Source organism: Ranitomeya imitator, chromosome 6 (genome assembly GCF_032444005.1).
Source record: "Ranitomeya imitator isolate aRanImi1 chromosome 6, aRanImi1.pri, whole genome shotgun sequence".
Classification (NCBI taxonomy): Eukaryota; Metazoa; Chordata; class Amphibia; order Anura; family Dendrobatidae; genus Ranitomeya; species Ranitomeya imitator.
Genome location: NC_091287.1, coordinates 31,510,852 through 31,528,356, shown reverse-complemented (window position 1 = coordinate 31,528,356; position 17,505 = coordinate 31,510,852). Strand labels below are relative to the sequence as shown.

General features: G+C 44.1%; 1 protein-coding gene across 2 annotated transcripts; it reads left to right on the top strand.

Annotated features, from left to right (window-relative positions):
• The first annotated feature begins 866 nt into the window (after nucleotides 1-866).
• On the top strand, nucleotides 867-10,750 carry FAM133B (family with sequence similarity 133 member B). Of its 2 annotated transcripts, none has more exons than XM_069729420.1 (11): nucleotides 867-968; nucleotides 1,727-1,824; nucleotides 2,948-3,026; nucleotides 3,221-3,295; nucleotides 3,955-3,987; nucleotides 4,495-4,566; nucleotides 5,468-5,554; nucleotides 6,531-6,568; nucleotides 7,931-8,024; nucleotides 8,937-8,975; nucleotides 9,247-10,750. In XM_069729420.1, the coding sequence occupies exons 1-11, from the start codon at nucleotides 945-947 to the stop codon at nucleotides 9,331-9,333; spliced, it is 726 nt and encodes a 241-aa protein (XP_069585521.1). In that variant the 5' UTR covers nucleotides 867-944; the 3' UTR covers nucleotides 9,334-10,750. The 2 variants fall into 2 exon arrangements, with proteins under 2 accessions (XP_069585521.1, XP_069585520.1); XM_069729419.1 differs by having other exon boundaries at nucleotides 6,531-6,575; nucleotides 7,932-8,024.
• The last annotated feature ends 6,755 nt before the right edge of the window (nucleotides 10,751-17,505 follow it).

Below are 17,505 nucleotides of genomic sequence, written 5' to 3'. Positions count from 1 at the left end.
TCAGGTGAAATTAAGTTATGGCGTATCCGCGGAATATGTGATAACGTATTGATCATTGGGGGTCTGACCGCTTGGACCCGCCCGCACCAATTGGCAGAACGGGGAGCCGCAGTTGGGCGCTCGACCGTTGCTCTATTTATTCCCTATGGGGCTGCTGGAAAAAGAGGAGCGCAGCAGTCAGCAGCGGACGATTGAGCAGTATAAGGGTATGTGCACACGTCCGGATTTTTTCCTGGCAAAATCCTGAGAATTCTGCCAGAAATCCGCGTGCTTTTTTCGCGCGGATTTCTCGCAGAATTTGCGGATTTTTTGCGTTTTTAATTTTTATTTTCCGGAATGTCCTTTTTGATAGGAAATCCGCAGAAAATCCGGAAAAAGATAGAGCATGTCCGGATTTTTTGCGCTATGCGTTTTTTTTTTTGCACAAAAAATGCGGAATGCATTCTAAATGATAGGATGCATAATGTTAGCGTTTTTTTTTTACCGGATTTATAGCGTTTTTATGGCGAAATTCCGCAAAAAAAAACGCTAAAAATCCTGACGTGTGCACGTGTCCTCTTCTGGCCATCTATACTGGTCTTACCCCCACCGATCTATAAGTTGTCGCCTACTCTGGGGGTAGGTGATAGCTTAGAACCCCCTTTCAGAGGTTAATCTGATGGCACCATACGCACATTATAATGTATTGTTATTATTTATTCCATATAATTTATTCCTATGTGATCTACACAGATTTCTCTCTAGTTTAGAGACATATTGTTATACAAGCTGGGATCCCCCCGGCTGTAAATTGCTCCGATCCTGTAGGGGTCGCTGTGTAGTTCGGACACCGCTCTCGCTCAGTCGCGACGCTCTATTGTGCGGTCATTAGTCTCGGAGGCTTCGGCCACAGAACAGACAGAGACGTCTCAGTCCCGGGAGTCTCCCCGAGAGCTCAGGTCACCATGGGGAAGCGGGACAACCGGGTGGTAGGTAGCGGGGCCGGGACACGTCACCGTGTACACTGTCATGGCTGCACTGCTGGCCGGACGCTGCCTGTATTGGCCCCATACATACAGCTGTTATGTGCGTTTATTGCTACTATATATACATATATATATACATATTTGCCCTTGAATAATTCTCTCAGACATTAAATTCCCCGGTTATGGGAACAAGCGTGCTGGAATACTATGCTCCAGTCCCTGCGGCTGTTAGGCTGGGGTCGCCCTGCGTTATTGCAGTCCGCGGTGTGACGTAGTCCGTTAACGCTGCCATTAACCCCTATTATCAGGCGTTAACGCTGCCATTAACCCCTATTATCAGGCACATCGCCAGCGCATGTGATAATTGGCATGCGCCAGCAATGTGCAGTGACGGAGCCTCGAACGCGGGCTGCAGCGTCCGAGGCTCCGTCACCGCTAGCACCGATGAATCATCTGCGCTCGCGGTATAGCATAACGCGATGGCGTGTACGCTCTGCGTCGGGCAGACTGCGTTAACGCAATGCGAACCTGGCCTTAAACAATCCCTGCATGTGTTGTGCCCGTCTGTCAGCCGCGAGGACTGGAACATAATATTCGAGCACGGCGAAGACGCTCGGCACCCAAGGCATGATCCAATAACACCTTATCCAGGAACATTCGCTCATCACATTCTTTTCACTCATTTTTTTTAATTTTTTTATAATGTATTTTTTTAAATTCTTTTAAAGCCAGACATCTCCTTTAATTTGTGTCTCTCATAGGCATATATGAACCCTATTGCTATGGCCCGAGCCAAGGGCCCCTCTTCTTCCGGAGGTCCAACCATAAAGGATTATCTAAGCCGGCCAAGACCGACGTGGTGAGTTGTTCTTTGATGTAAAATGGTATAAAGAGAGAGTTCACTTACACCCCCTGGCATCTAACCAGATATGATGAATTACAAAAAAACCTGACCAGCACCTCCATATGGTGTGAACAGGTCCAAGCTGCAATGACTGCATAACATGCAAGAAAAAAGGGGCACAGCAGCACTCTGTAAGGACCAAGATGTATGCAAACACGAGATCTAGACTACACTGCTGCTGGAAAAAATGTACTAACAAAAAATACTTACAAAAAGGAAGGTTTTTAGCGCATAAATTGGCTAATTTATGTGTGCCCATCAACCACGGCAAGGTGATATCACTAATTAGTCAGTCTGGTGCGACATTATCATTGCGGCTTGATGTTGTACCGGTCAGGCTATTCAGAGCTGAGTATGCCAGTAGGTAAGCGGCGGTCTCCCAGGCTCTCATCCAGCAGTCACAGATTACCGACATGGCTGCTGTACTGGGTTCTTCTAATCAATTAGTACACGAATGATGTCGCCATCTAGTGGATCATCAGTTGTTGAAAGCTGATAGTCCAAAAAATTTGTATTAGACTTTTTTTTTTTGAGACTTCCCTTTGTGATTAGAGAGGTTGTTCTGCTGCTGAAACCTTAGTGATCAGTTGTAATCTTTGAAAAAAAAAAGATAATCGCTGTTTATCCTTCTAGCGCCCCCCCATAGTGGAAACTGAGTACGACATAACGCCAATAGAAATCTGTTCACTGTTGAAATAATTCTGCGTCGTCCGCCAGGGGCTTATTGTAGCCACACTCTCTTCTTTGGATATTAGATGAGGCGCATGTATCCCCCTCACCTCTGTTGCAAAGTACCTGTCATTTCAGAAGTGACATGCTTTGTTGGTTGTGCAGAAACCCCCCCTCTGCTTGCTGAAGTAAAGGGGGCTGTGCTTGATTCTCCTCTTCTCATACACTTCTATGGATTCATACATCAGCTCATAGTCACTTGCATTGAAGCTGAGCTGCAGCGGCCACTATATAGGATCTGTGTAATATACGGATTAGTGCTGTGCTCTTTTGCACACTTGTTACGTCCAGCTATATCACTGTACTGGACATGCCCTTTTAAAGCTTTTTATCTTCTTGCTTTCTGTAGGGAAGAGGTCAAGGAACAGCTGGAGAAGAAGAAGAAAGGTTCGCGGGCGCTGGCAGAGTTTGAAGAGAAAATGAATGAGGTACTCGCTGTCTGATCACTTAAGAGGTTTTCATACTAAATAGATTTAGGCCTTATTCATAGGATAGGTGATAAATGTATTATTCCTGCACTCCGACTGCTGGATCCCCGATAATTCGGAGAACAATTGTTACACATATTGCATTAAAATCTGAAACTTTTTTTTTTTTTTTTGCTTGATTTCTATTTCTGTAGAGTTGGAGGAAGGAGCTGGAAAAACACAGAGAGAAAATCATCAGTGGCAGCGATAATTCCTCAAAGAAGAAGGAGGTAAGAAATGACTAGTAGATAATGCCCGATAGTTCCATGTTCAGATTAGAGCGTCTCTGTAATGTGGACACAGTGGGGAGAGATCAATGATTGCTGCACGGACGGAGGTTTCTTTACTTTTATCAAAACATGTGTTGAAAATCCAAGTTAAAGAATAAGAGGATTAATTATAAACTAATTAAACATAGCCTATATATCCCAGGGATAAACTTGTATTTTGTATGTTTAGTTTGTCTATAATGGGTTATTCCCATCATTGCTCGTGGGTTCTGAAACGCACCATTAGTATGGAGCGCTGGTCACAAATTCACAACACTCCATTCGTTCCCTATGGGAAGGTCAGAATATGTAGTGCCTTATACTCGGCTATCTCCAGCCTTCCTGTAGATTGGTGGTTATTACCTATTCTTAGGTGGGAATAAGTGGAGGGGGTCTCATATACACGGTGTCTTTCCGCATGCGGTTGTTAAATGCATTTCTGATGGGAACTTTAAGAGAGAATTAAAGGGGGAAGAATCTCTCATGAGACATAGAAAAGAACGATTAATGTAATTCTTAAAATGTTGATTGTGATGTGAGACAGACGAAAATGCAGAACATTACATGAAAATAGCTGGATTGTGTTCTTACATATTTTTACCTTTCACTTGTCTCTGTAGAAACGGAAAAGGGAAAAGAAGAAATCTGGTGGGGTGAGAACAGCTTTCATCTCTTTGCTAGTTCTGCAAGTGAAATATAGTTACAAAATCAAATGTAAGATTGCTAAGTGGACCGAATAAGTATTCTTAAAGGGGTTGTCCAGCAGCAGAAATACATGGCTTCTTTCTTCCAAAACCAGCAGCACTCCTATCCTCCTATCCAAGGGTCGTATCTGGTATAGCAGCTTTGCATCATTCACTTCAATGGAGATGAGCTGAAATGCGACACTGAACCTGTGGATTTGTGCGCCGCTGTCTTTTAAACAAAGCAGCCGTGTATTTCTAATTCTTGACAATCTCTTTTAATAACATATTTTCCTTGTAACGTGAGTCCAGCAGCCGACGAGCTGACGGCAGTCACCAGGATGGCTGCAGACAGTCACACTGTTTGCATCCGTGAATTTTTTCTTTTTTTTTGGGTTAGTTATCTCGTAAGTGGACGAAACGGTTTATTTCTAATGTGCGTCTCACAAGTTTCACTTTTTGTTGTCTGTGGTCAAGTTTTCTTCATCATCTTCTTCTACATCATCGCGTTCTCCTTCTCCCAGCAGCTTTGAAGAATCTGATAATGAGGTGAGTGCACAAGTCGTTCTCCACCATAGTCCCATTATATCCCATGCTGTATCGATTTGTCATCTGTTGTTCTAACCCCCATACACACTAGACTAATGTCTTACGAACCTGCTGATATCAACTAACCCACAAAGATCAGCTGACACTTAGGTCCATCATACACAGTAGACGAATATCGGATCAACCAATATCAACATGTTCTGAATTATTGTGGGGGGGATCTTAATTCGGCACAGCTCTCGGTGAACATTGAAGCGCTTGGCCAATGGAGTTCACTTGTCTATGGAAGTGACGGGCAGGATAACTGCTGACTGAACCATCGTTCAGTCGACGGCCATTGAATGTGGTCTAAGGAATCACTTGCATAAAACGATCCGTGATGATAAACAACCTGACAGTCGTCAGTTGTTTAATAGCACGTAGATATATATATATATAATTTTTTTTTTTTTTTTTTTTTTTTTTTTTTTTGTAAGCAAGCCAAAAAATTTTCACCTGACGAACTTACGTACATTTTGCTTGTTCGTCGGGTGATCATCAGCTGGTTTACACTGCACGATTATTGTGAAGCAAGATTTCCACGTCTGCCTGCTGGGAGTTGTAGATTCACAACAGGCATATTATTATCAGTAATTTTAAGGGTAGTAGATATTGAATAACGAAAGGTGTGATCACTAACAATAGCTTTATAAGAAAAATAAGAGAGGAAAGAATGGGCGCGAGAATTTGCTATACCTGGTTATATGAAGGAAAATGTTCCTTTCATTGTCTATAGAAAGCCCCCTCTTGCTCAGTGGTGTAAATCCTTTCCCTCGCTAGTATCTTTGGCACAGTGCGCACACCACTTTGTGTTGTAGAAAATGTTACTTTGGTATTTTTATTTGTGCATTTTTTTTCAAAGACCAAGAAAAAAACATCCAAAAGAAAGAAGAAGAAGAAGCACTCCTCCCACCGGACGTCTGACAGCGACTCTGAGTCTGAGAGCAAGGTATGATCCGTAATGTGCGTCCACAAGAGGCCTCATTACAATCTTATTCAATATCCTACTATACCTGCATTATTTACGGATTTATCTGCCATGTCATTGCTTTTTGTATGTAACATGACGGTAGACTCTAGTTGACTCCATTTGATGGCTGCACATTACAATTGGTGGTCCACGATGATTGACAAGCTCAGCCCCATCTGCTCTGTAAATGTAGGGCTCTGTTCACACAACATTTGTACAGTATATCGGAGGTATACATGTGGAAAGGCTCCCAATGTATGTCACTGTATATGCCCGTGTGCATCGGTCATCTCTGGGACCCAAGAGGTGCATAGAGATATATAAAAGTACAAGAAAACACTTGGCATGCATTTGGTTATGGGGCCCTTGGGATACAGGTAGTGAAGGCGCCAGGAGCTTTCTGAGCACATTCGGCAAAGTGACGGTGCACACCTATAATAGATACACATTCGCAAAGCTTCTCCTTTTAGCAGGACCATCTAATGTCAGATGTCTGGGGAAGAATTGGTCATATTGGATTCAATTTCTCTCCCCTCTGATGTACTAGATCATATCAGAGGAGAGAGAAATTAAATGGGAAATCAGACTCTTTTTTTTTTTTTTTTTTTTTTTTTTTGTTTGCGGTCGCCATTATTCCATGAATGACAGTGCTAGCAACACTGGGGTCAGTAAAAAAACGACCTGAATTATGTAATCGGGGTTTCGGCTACCCTCGGTAGCTGAGACCCAGGAGAATTTCCGACGCTGGGGAGCGCTATAACTTTATTTCTCAGCGCTGTTAAAAAGTGGCACTGAGGAATAAGTACCCTTAACTGCTGCCATTTAAAGGAGTATTGGCAGTCGTTAAGGAGTTAAGAAATGAACGACAATATTTTGTTTTTTTCTAATCCTTAACAATCCCTTTTAAAGAGGTATTCCAATCCACTGAATACATTTATATATTGCTATTTTATAGGATTCTGTGAAGAAGAAGCCCAGAGAGGATCATGAGAAAGAGAAGGTGAGTAAACGTGAAAATCCTCCCTCCCCTGCGATCTGTCATGGGTGTCTGTATTTTCCAGAATTGAGACACTTTTTGGGAAAATAGCATTTATGAATAGACAGTAGTCACAATGCAAATTATATAAAAAAATGAAAAATGGTTAACGTGGGAAATATCTTCTCCTTGTATTGTGCAAATTTTATTGATGATGTGTGTTCTCAAAGCTCCGCTACATTCATTGCGAAGTGAAGAGGTACACTTTAACAATCTATGATGTACATGTTCTTTATCAGTCACTAAGGAAAAGTATGACGTCGGCTCAGGAGCTGATTCTGCTTTCTATCAGGCAGAGAATGGAGCTTGCCCTGATCGCTGCAGTTTTAACCATTAAAATGCTGCTGTGAATTTTTTGACAGCGTTTTAAATTACTAGCACATTGGGTCCCATCAGTTCCCACAGGCTGAGCTCCATAGGAGAACCACAGTATATAGTATTAACGATCAAGCAAAAGCAGGTTCAAGTTCTCTAAGGGGACTAAAAAGAAAAGATTTTGCCCCAAAACTGAAGAAATAAAATAAAAAAAGACATTTTGATATCATCATGTCCCAAACAAGTCTGATCAAAATTATTTAAACCGTATGATACACACAAAAAAGAAAATTTTGAATGCCTGACTTGCCATTTTTCATCGACTCAGAGTGCAAAAAAAACAAGCTCTCAAGCCGTTCCGTGGATGTAAAAAATATAAAAGGTAGTTTCAGAATAGAGCAGCACAAACATAACTGTGATAATAATAATTAAAAAACAAAACAAAACTTGACAAGTTTATCTCCATAATCATACTCGCCTGAAGAATCGTGTTCCCGGGTCATTTTTACTGGACAATGAACGTCAAACAAAAAAAAACGGATTTTTTTTTTCCTAACATTTTCCGGTACATTTAATGGTAAAATGGTGTCAATCAAAAATACAAATTGTCCTTACAAAAAAAAAAACAAAAACAAAAAAAACCCAAGCAATCATATGGTTATGGGTCTCGAGAAAAGGAAAATGAAACTAAAGTACAGGAAAGAAAAATCCTGGGTTCTTAAGGAGTTAAAGCGGTTCTCTTATTGATTTTTGTTTTTGTTTTTTTTCAGGAGCACAACTCTCCTATGTTAGTAATGTGCTCATTGACTGAGGCTGGCCGCCGCTGCTAGACTGCAGAGGTGGTGGGTAACCTTGGCAGTGAGCAGTAAACTATAGAATTACAAGCACTTTACCGGTTTATGGTGATAAAACCCCTTTAAGGCCCTATCAGTACAATGGATAATTGCACAAAGTGTGTGAGAACCATTACTTACTAATTACTAATAATTGTTTATTCAACTGAAGGACGGGAAAAGCAGGAAGAGACGGCATCCAGATGGCGACAATCAGAGATACTTGTCTTCTGAGTCTTCGTCTGGATCGGAATCAGAAGAGGAGGTCAGTGGTTATCGGGATGTTTTCTTTCGTCTATTTTCAGACAACGCAATAAGCTACAAAGCCTGTGTTCACACTAGTGTTGTAGGGCCTGTTTACACCACCAGCGCCTCACGGACCCCATTGTCTTATGAGGGTTGTTGGGTTCTGTTGTCACATTTGCTGACTGAGTTTGTGAAAGCTTTGTGAGCGATTTACACAAGGTGTTGCACATCTAATAAATTGGGATATGTTTTGGGGGCTTTGTTGTTTTGACAAAATCTGCGACACATGACTGAATGAAAGCGCTGCGGAATATGTTGGCGCTATATAAATAAAATTATTATTTATTATTATCCTCCGATGCAATGACTGTTATCGAAATTATTTAATTTATTTTTTTTTTTTCTTTGCCATAGCCCATCCTATCCGGTGTAGTCCGCGCCTACAGTCAGGTTTTCTTCCCCTACTTTATGCATTTAGTCACAAAAAACTAGCGTGCTCTGTATTCACTCCCCGACACATTGACAGCACACGCTACACACACACACGCGCTGCACATACAGGCTGCCAATCAATGTGCGGGGGAATGATTATAGCCGCACTTGCTGTGTAGTGTTTGACTGTAACCTCTCCCTGCACCACCCCGATGACTGGAAGCATGCAGCTGCAGGGAAGATATAACTTTATTTCCTCCCTGTAGCCGCTGCTCCTTTTAAGGCAGCAGGACGCTATTTATTAAACACTGTTTACCTACAGATTAACCCTATATCTACAGATAAATTGCTTTCCTGTAACAGAGATTGGGTAAGAAATGTGTGTTTTTATACTGTTAAACACTGGCCAGTCTTTCACATCTGGTCATTTAATTGTCTACAAATACCGTAAAATATACATTATGTTTAAAATATACTAACACGGTCCCTGTTTTCTTAGGTGTATGGGAAAAGGAAAAAAATCAGCGAAGAGAAAGCTGTAAGTATCCGAGGAGTCCATTCTCTGCTGTAAAGTCCTGTTAGGTAGATCAATACATTACCAAATCATTGATCAGTGCACCTGTTATGCAGGGGTCCCATAAGTTATCTGTGTGATATGTCACTGTCAAGCATGGTGATCTGTGGGACAACATCGGACATTATCTGTGGCTTTTAAAAACCGCACCCAGAATGATGCCTGAGTGAAAAGCCGTATTGCGTCCCATTTCTCCGACACCATACAATGCTGACACTGATCCCTCATATTTCAGTATAAAGGCAAGAGGAAGAAGAAGCACAAGAAACACGGCAAGAAGAAGAAAAAGAAATCTCACGCCTCCAGCTCCGATTCTGAATGACATGGAATCCGCCGCCGCACACGTGCAATGACTGTGAAAAGCCGACATTCATCCATCGTTTCTGTAATTAGATCTTCTGTGCTGCAATCGACTGTTTCATAGAGTAACGAGTATCTCACCGGAGGAACATCCTGCCGGAAAGTGCCGTCATGTCCGCTTCTCGATGCCACCAGGGATACGCTTTTGGTAATGGTATTATATGGGATGGGGGGGGGCAGAGGGTGTATTCGTCCTGATACCACATAAAGCAATGTTATCTCAGTATCCTAAAGGTATCGCCACACTGAGAGATACAGTAGCCATGGACCTGCTGTAAACGAGTGCGGTCAGTGAGGCACCGAGCACTGCAGGGAAGTGGTACTGTGCATAGGCAGCAAATAGGATTTGCACCTCGTACCAATTCTGCATCCATCCCCTGATGCAGAGAGTGGTCTGTGTGCACAAGCCTTTTTTATAGACTGGGACTGACCTCCGCCTGCATTATAGGAAGTTACAGAGACTCCTATATGAAAGCATGAAAATGGATTTAGCCTACAAAATCTCTGCTCACGTTTTTAGAAATAAGATCAGACGCATATTTAAAAAAGGACATTGAACTTATAAAGTGTTAGTGGGAGAGAGACCTGCCCCCGTCCGACACAAAGAGCCGTACCTGCACAGTTCCTTGGCAAGCGAGGTTTCCAGCAATTGGACGTCAGCCGCTCCCATCTTCACCTTTAAACCTCCATCGTTACTGGAGAAGCCCCTCAACTGTGCATCAATGCAATGGCAAATAGTGCAGATCGGCTTTAGGATGAGGTAAATGCATTAATGGGTTGTTAATTCAGAAGATTTCACAACCAAATAAATGTATTAGAATAAAGCAATAATAAGAAGAATTCCTCCCCGAAGGATCTGTGTCCAACGGTACAAAGTTTAGAACTGTGTCAAATGTACAGTGAGAGGAATTGGCCCTTTCATAACCTCGTGCAGATGCTGCTAGGAGTTAAAGGGCTTTTTTTTTTTTTAAAGTTAAAATAAATTTCTTCCAATCCCAACAATACAACAGGACATTTTGTAGGGTAGTGACCATGCTCCAGTGCGTGGCCATTGCCAGTATACTAGTGGGATTGCAGGTCCACCATAACCAGGCTTAGTTGTGTGGTTTAGCGGTATTCCGAGCACATGGAGTAAGAAAACACTGTGAAGCCCATGAGAAATGCAAACACTTCATAATTTACTTGCTGTTAAAATTCTCTTCTGTTTCTGAGCTGGGACATGTGGGGATGAGACCTCCAGATCCCTACTGTTTGCTACAGTCTGTTCAAAGTACAGAATACAGAGATTTCCTGTCTGTGCTTTGAAGGGAAAGTACACCGAGCCCGTGTGGTGTCAATGCCAACACCGGTGTCAGGATGTTAGGTGAAGTGGGAGGATATTTTTTTTTTATTTGGGGGGGGGGGGGGGGGGGAAGAATCTGAGCATCTGAGCAGCAATGTTTCTCTATTGCTTCACTGGGGGACACAAGAAACCATGGGTGTATACTGCTGACACTATGCACAGAAAGGTTCTCCCCAGCAGCATACACCCCACCAACTGGCATCAATTTCATCACTTTAGCTTAGTGTCAGTAGGAGGCTGACACTAGACCCATATCTACCTCGGTTTTCAGAATTTTTCAGTGATGATTTTCCCTTTCTTTTTCAGAAGGTTTTCTCTTCTAGCACTTGGAGGGATACAGCGTGAACAGTCACTGTTCTACCATGTAGAGATAGAGAGTACGGCGTGGACTGACACCCTGTGTACTCATCTGTATATCCGGCAGGAACACAGCACCTAACACATCAAGAGTGTTCAGGTGATCCGAACATTGGTTCTGGCCCCCCACTTCTGCCCGCTTGCCGTCCAGAACCTGTCTGCGTCAGACGTCCCACAATCCGGTGAGGTTTGGACGTCTGTTATTACATCTGAAACCTCTTCAGGGACGAAGAAATGCCCCGTTTCTTTCCACAGGTCTTCGGATTCATTGGAGTGATCTATCCGAGCTGATTGCAGGCACCTATTGTAACAGGATCTAATAGACTGGTGTGTGTGTGTGTTTTTATTGATGTTACTATGTCTGTGCTTGTGTATTTCTACTTGCTGGCCATTAAACTTTTTTTTTTTTTTTCTTAGAATAAGTCCTCAGCGACCCACCCCCCTCCTGTGTCGGCCTCTCTTTTTCACTTGAGGCCCCAGCTTCAGTGCGGCCTGGCCGCAGAGTTCGGATCTGCCCCCTCAGTCCCTCCTTATCGCGCGGGCTTTTCTCCCACCCGGTCTGAATATGCCCCTTTCCTTCTTCTCTGCTGTGGGAAGCTGCGCTCCCTTTTTTCTCGGGGTCGCCATTTTACGGCTCAGCAGTATAGGGGCGATAAGCAGCGCAGGAACCTCTTCAGCCAGCGATTCTGACCTCTCCTCAGAACCCTGGGATCCGTTTTCGGGACCTCAGCTTTACTGTGGGGCAAACTCTGATTTGCAGACTGACACTTTCCTCAGCAGCCCTTTTTCTGTCACCTAACCTCTGGCATTTGTTAGTGGGGCTGTCTATCTTCTATCATACCTAACTCTAAAGGAGCGTATTCTCGACCTCCAGCCTCCACTACTCTTGTCAAAACACTTTTTGTTCTTCCTATAATGCAGACTCCCTTATGGTCTGTGTTCTCCTTTATGTCAAGATTGCAGCAATAGCAATTCCTCTGTTCTTACTGCGTCCCAGAATGGGCGTCTTCTCTTAATTAGTTGCGGATCTAACTAAGGTGTCCCAGACCCTGGTATTTGTGCTTGACAGACCCTTGCCTGTCCCTCCCTTGCCCATGCCAGAGGATGCCATATCCCTCCCTTACATTCTCCTAAAGATACCAGCAATGGTCGTGAGATGGCTAGGTAGGAGATTCGCTCCAGCTCCTCTTGTCACGCCTCTCATCCCCCTCGGTCCCTCTGGATGGATAGCTTCTTCCCAGGCATCTTACCCAGATACAGCAGCGATCTCTGGTTCTGAAGCGAAGTCAGACCTGGACTATGACCAGGTTTCTAACATCAATCAAACTCTTAATGTTAAGGTTGCCCCTACGGAGTGCTCCGATCATGAAGTGTCCTTCAGACGGTCTAGACGAGCTAGCGTTTTTGCCCCCAATAAGGAATTTGAGAGGATCCTTTCAAGAGAAAGGGAAAATCCAATCAGCCTCTTCCAGAGAGGGAAGCGTCTCTGTATTTTGTATCAGTTTTTTTCAGATCTTACTGAAAATTGGTCTGTTTCCCCGACTGTAGACTCCCCAGTCTCCAGACTGTCCACCAACATGGTCCTTCCCTTTACGGATGGGGTATCAATCAGGGACCCCAATGATAGACTTGTGGAGTCATTTTCCAAGTCAGCCTTTGAAGTGGTGAGTCCTGCCTTATGACCTGCCTTTGCCACCACATGGGTGTCAAAGTCTATATCTGCATGGGCTAAGCAACTCCATTAGAGCATAAATGCGGGAGGCGAACCTGACGAGTTAGCAGACTTGGCGAACCAGATGTCTCAAATGGGTAAATATGTAGTGGCTGCTCCCCTGGATGCTGCCTTCTGAGCTCCTGTAGCCAGTAATATTGTGGCCAACTGCAGGACCATATGGCTGAAGGCATGGCAGGTGGACTTGTTCTCCAAGAAGTCCCTAACCAGTTTGCCCTTCCAGGGATCACAACTATTTGGATCAAAGCTGGACCAGATCATAATGGAGGCCACCGGTGGGAAGAGCTTTTGTCTTTCTCAGGCTAAATGATTACCCCCCCACACCGAGGCCCTCCTTCAAGCTACCCCCGCAATGCACAGGGCAGAACTTTTAGGGGCAGACCTGGCAGATTTTCTTCTGTATGATTCTCTTCCTCGGCCCAAGGATTCATTTAGGGTGGGTGGTCATCTCCTGTTCTTCAGGACACCTGCCTCGCATCCGTCAAAGATGCCTGGGTCAGAGAGGTGGTATTGTCAGAATACAAGATAGAGTTTATTTCATGGCCGAAAAACTGTTGTGTGTTTGTTTGTTTTTGTTTCTTTTTTTGGGTCCTTACCCTCAAGGGACCTCTCCCAGATTCCGGGGTTCTTAACAGCCAGTTCTCGCTCCTCCCAACAGATGTCTTTGTATCTGTCCCATCTCAGGAATATTTTACAGGTTTTTATTCAATTCTCTTTGTCGTTCCAAAGATGGGCGGGAAGGTTCGACCTATCCTGGATCTCAAGCGACTGAAGAAAAAGGTTGGTCTTCGTCATTTCATAATGGAATCAGTTTGTTCAGTCATAGCTTCCATGGAATCTCAGGAGTTCCTGTGTTCAGTGGATATCAAAGATGCCTATTTAAATGTCCCGAATTGTTGGAGTCATCAGAGATTCCTGCGCTTTGCAGTATGGCAGGACCACTTTCAATTCATCACCCTACCTTTCGGCCTGGCAACCGCACCCAGGGTCTTTGCAAGATTATGGCTGCGGTGATGGCCATTTTCCGGACCAGTTCTACCTTACATCAATGATATCTTCATCAAGGCCCCATCCTCTCCAGCCCAGGAAAGCCTATCAATCACTCGACACTGCCTCGTCTTGGTTGGATAGTCAACAGGCCAAAATCTCGTCTTGTCCCTACCAACTTCTGTTTTTTCTTGGGCATGCTGTTCAACACCCTTCAGTCAAGAATCTTTCAGAAGGCAAGAAAACTGCTCTCCAGCAGGGTGTTCGTTCTCTTCAGGCCTCTCGGCCTCCATCCCTTCGCTCTGCCATGGTGTTTTTGGTCAGGATCGTGGTGGCTACGGAGGCAATTCCCTTTGCTATGTTTTTGCACCAGGCCTTCAACAGACCATCCTGTCCCAAAGGAACAGGTCTCTTCTCCTTCTGGATTGTCCAATGTGGATTTTATCCCGAATCCAGGTGTCTCTCTAAACTGGTGGCTGGCCTCACCCCTCATTTGTCAGGTCCGGTCCTTTCTCCCTATCCACTGGCAAGTGATTACAACTGATGCCAGTCTCCTCAGCTGGGGAGCTGTCTTCACAACTTCACGGTCCAGGGTTGATTGTCACTGGAGTAGTCCTTGCTGCCAATCAACATTCTCGAGATAAGAGCCATTCTTCTGTCCCTCCACTGGCAGGACCTTCTCAAAGGCCTACCAGTTCGAGTCCAGACTGACAATGGTGGCATGTGTCAACCACCAGGGAGGAACTCTGGGTCCTCTGGCCATGGCGGAAATCTCCAATATTCTTTTCTGGGCAGAAAACAAGGTTCCGGCAATATCTGCAGTGCACATCGCCGACGTAGACAATTGGGCCGCTGATTTTCTCAGTCACGAGGGTCTTGCGGCAGGAGAATGGTCTCTATATCATGATGTCTTCCATCAGATTTGTCTCCGGTGGGGCTCTCCAGACGTGGATCTCTGGTGTCCCGGATGAACAGAAAGTTCCCGCTGTTTGTTTCCAGATCCCGTGATCCTCTCACGGTGAGTGTTGGCTCTGTGGCGATACCCTGGTCACGGTTCGCACTTCCTTACCTGTTCCTGCTGTCGGGGTCGTCACGACAATACCCTTCATCCACCAGTCATTCCAAATCAGATTTAAAGCAGTGGTACCGGAGTGAAGAATGAGTCAGACAAAATGCTGGTTCAAACTCAGTGCCTGCTTATGCTTCCACACGTAGTGGTAACCTCACAGCAACTGAACTCTTTATTTCATATACACAACATTATATGGTCCATTGGGGGAAGGTGTGCAGAGGGCAGGGTTAGGCGGGGTTAAGCAATGTATCTAGTATTCAGTCCTTCTGGTTGGCCTGACGTCATATGATAGATCCTCCTTCCTCCACGTCACTTTAAGTTTCCATTTCTCCAGGGACGATACTTTAGCTTCAGAAACAAAAGTAGATTCTTGACAAGAACAAAAACTAAGGTGTCACGTTAAGTTTCGATTTCCAGAGAAATGATACTTGGCTTCTGGAATGTGAAACTTGTTTCTTCAACAGAGTAAACCTGGGGCAAAGGTGAATACTGGCAGCCATGTTAAATACAATTACATATGCATTAGCAAGCGAAGGGGAAAAACTTATTGTTTCACAGCATAAGAATATATAAAAGTACAAAAGAGTATAAAAATATATATTTTCACCTTGACACTGCCACATCCCCTTCTTCCCAGGCTATTAAAATCAGAAGGGCTGCCGGTCATCCAGATATCACCAGATTGGCCCAGGAGGGCCTGGTATGCAGAAATAGTCAATCTACTCACAGACACCCCTAGGAGACTCCCGGACAGGCCAGATCTCCTTTCTCAGGGCCCCACCTGAAACCAGAATTATCGATTTGATGGCGTGGCTGTTGAAACCGCAGTTCTAAGAGCGTCCAGGTTCTCGGCCCCTGTGATTCAGACTATGATCCTAACTCTGAAGCCTGCAGTGTCTTGAGTCTACTATCAAATTTGGAAAGTGTTTTTCCGGTGGTGTGAGTCTATTCAGGCCACACCCATGGTCTTCTCTCTTCTTTCTATTCTTGCCTTCCTTCAATCAGGATTAGATGCACTGAAGGGTCTCACTGAAGGGTCAAGTTTCCGCACTGTCTATTATGTAAAAAAAAAAAATAAATAATAATATATATATATATATATATATATATATATATATATATATATATATATAATATTTCTTCAGGGAGTGGCCTATCCGGCTCCCCCGTATTGACTGCCATTGGATCCCTGGAGCCTGAACTTGGTTCTGTAAGCTCAGGTGTGCCCCTTTTGAACCGCTCAGAGAAGTCTCTCTGTCCTCTCAATCTTGGAAGGTGTTTTTTCTCGTGGCCATTATTTCCATCAGGCGGGTTTTCAGTGCCGGCAGCGCTTTCTTGTTTCTCTCCCTTTCTTATGCTACATCAGGATAATGTAGTTTTGCTGGTGCATCCCCTGGAGCGCTCTCTGAACAGATTGCACCTGGTCAGGGCGATTTGTGTTTATCTTTCCAGAACTGCTCCCTTCCGGAGGACGGATTCTCTTTTTGTTGTCCCTGAGGGTACTTGTAGAGGCCTTTCGGCATCCAAGGCCATGATTGCTCGCTGCATCCGGGTAGCTATCTTGGTAGCGTACCGGGTTAAGAGAACTCCTCCCCTTGGGATTAAGGCCCACTCTACCCGAGCAGTGGGTGCCTCCTAGGCCGTTCTCTATCTGGCATCTGCCTTGCAGCTTTGCAAGGCGGCGACATGGTCTTCTATTCACACGTTCACCAAGTTTTACAGAGTTCATACCTGTACCTCGACAGATGCCAGCCTAGATAGGAGGATGTTGCAAGCAAGTTCTCTGACCTGAATGTAGTTTCTTTTTTTTTTTTCCCCTCCCCAGGAACTTCTTTGGGATATCTCATGGTTTCATGTGTCCCCCAATGAAGGGATAGAGAAAACAGGATTTTTGGTTACTTACTGTAAAATCTGTTTCTCAGAGCCTTCATTGTGGAACACAGCACTCTCCCATCTCTGACAGCTGTATTGTTTCTTTCTTTTGTTACAGTTTTGTGTTCTGTGGTTTAATCTTCCTTTATATGTTGCTTTTCCTACTGCTTTCTCACTAACTGACAAGCTTGCTGTCAGTTGATGGTGTGTACACTGCTGGGGAGGAGCTAATTTTTTGTTCATAGTGGCAGCAGCATACACCTATGTCCCCAATGAAGGTTCCGAGAAACAGATTTAACGGGCAGTAACCAAAAATCCTGTTTTATCCATCTTGAGACTTTGAGAGTCTTAGGAGGGTGCTTTGTAGGTGGAGTAAGCGCTCACAGAGGGTGCGAGTGATGGAGCTGTGGGAAAGATACAGCTCTGCTTCTTGGAAAATGTAGTTTAGAATGAGAAAGAGATGACAAGTTTAGAATGTAAAGGATTGTTGAAGTATAATAAAGGTAATGGGGTTGAAGAGTCATTACAGAGATGCTACACAGGTGAATTGCTTGCAAAATCCAATCTAGACTTTATGACAAAGACAGCGCCACGCCTGTTCTTTGTTTTTTTTCTGGTATTACAGCTACTATATAGCGAGTGGTGTTGACCTGTGGTGCAATATTGGCCTTTTTTTTTTTAAAGAACATGGCCATGTTTTTGTAATCTCAAGTTTACATTTATCACCTATCTACAGAGTAGGACAAAAAGTTCTAATTGGTGGGGGTCCAAC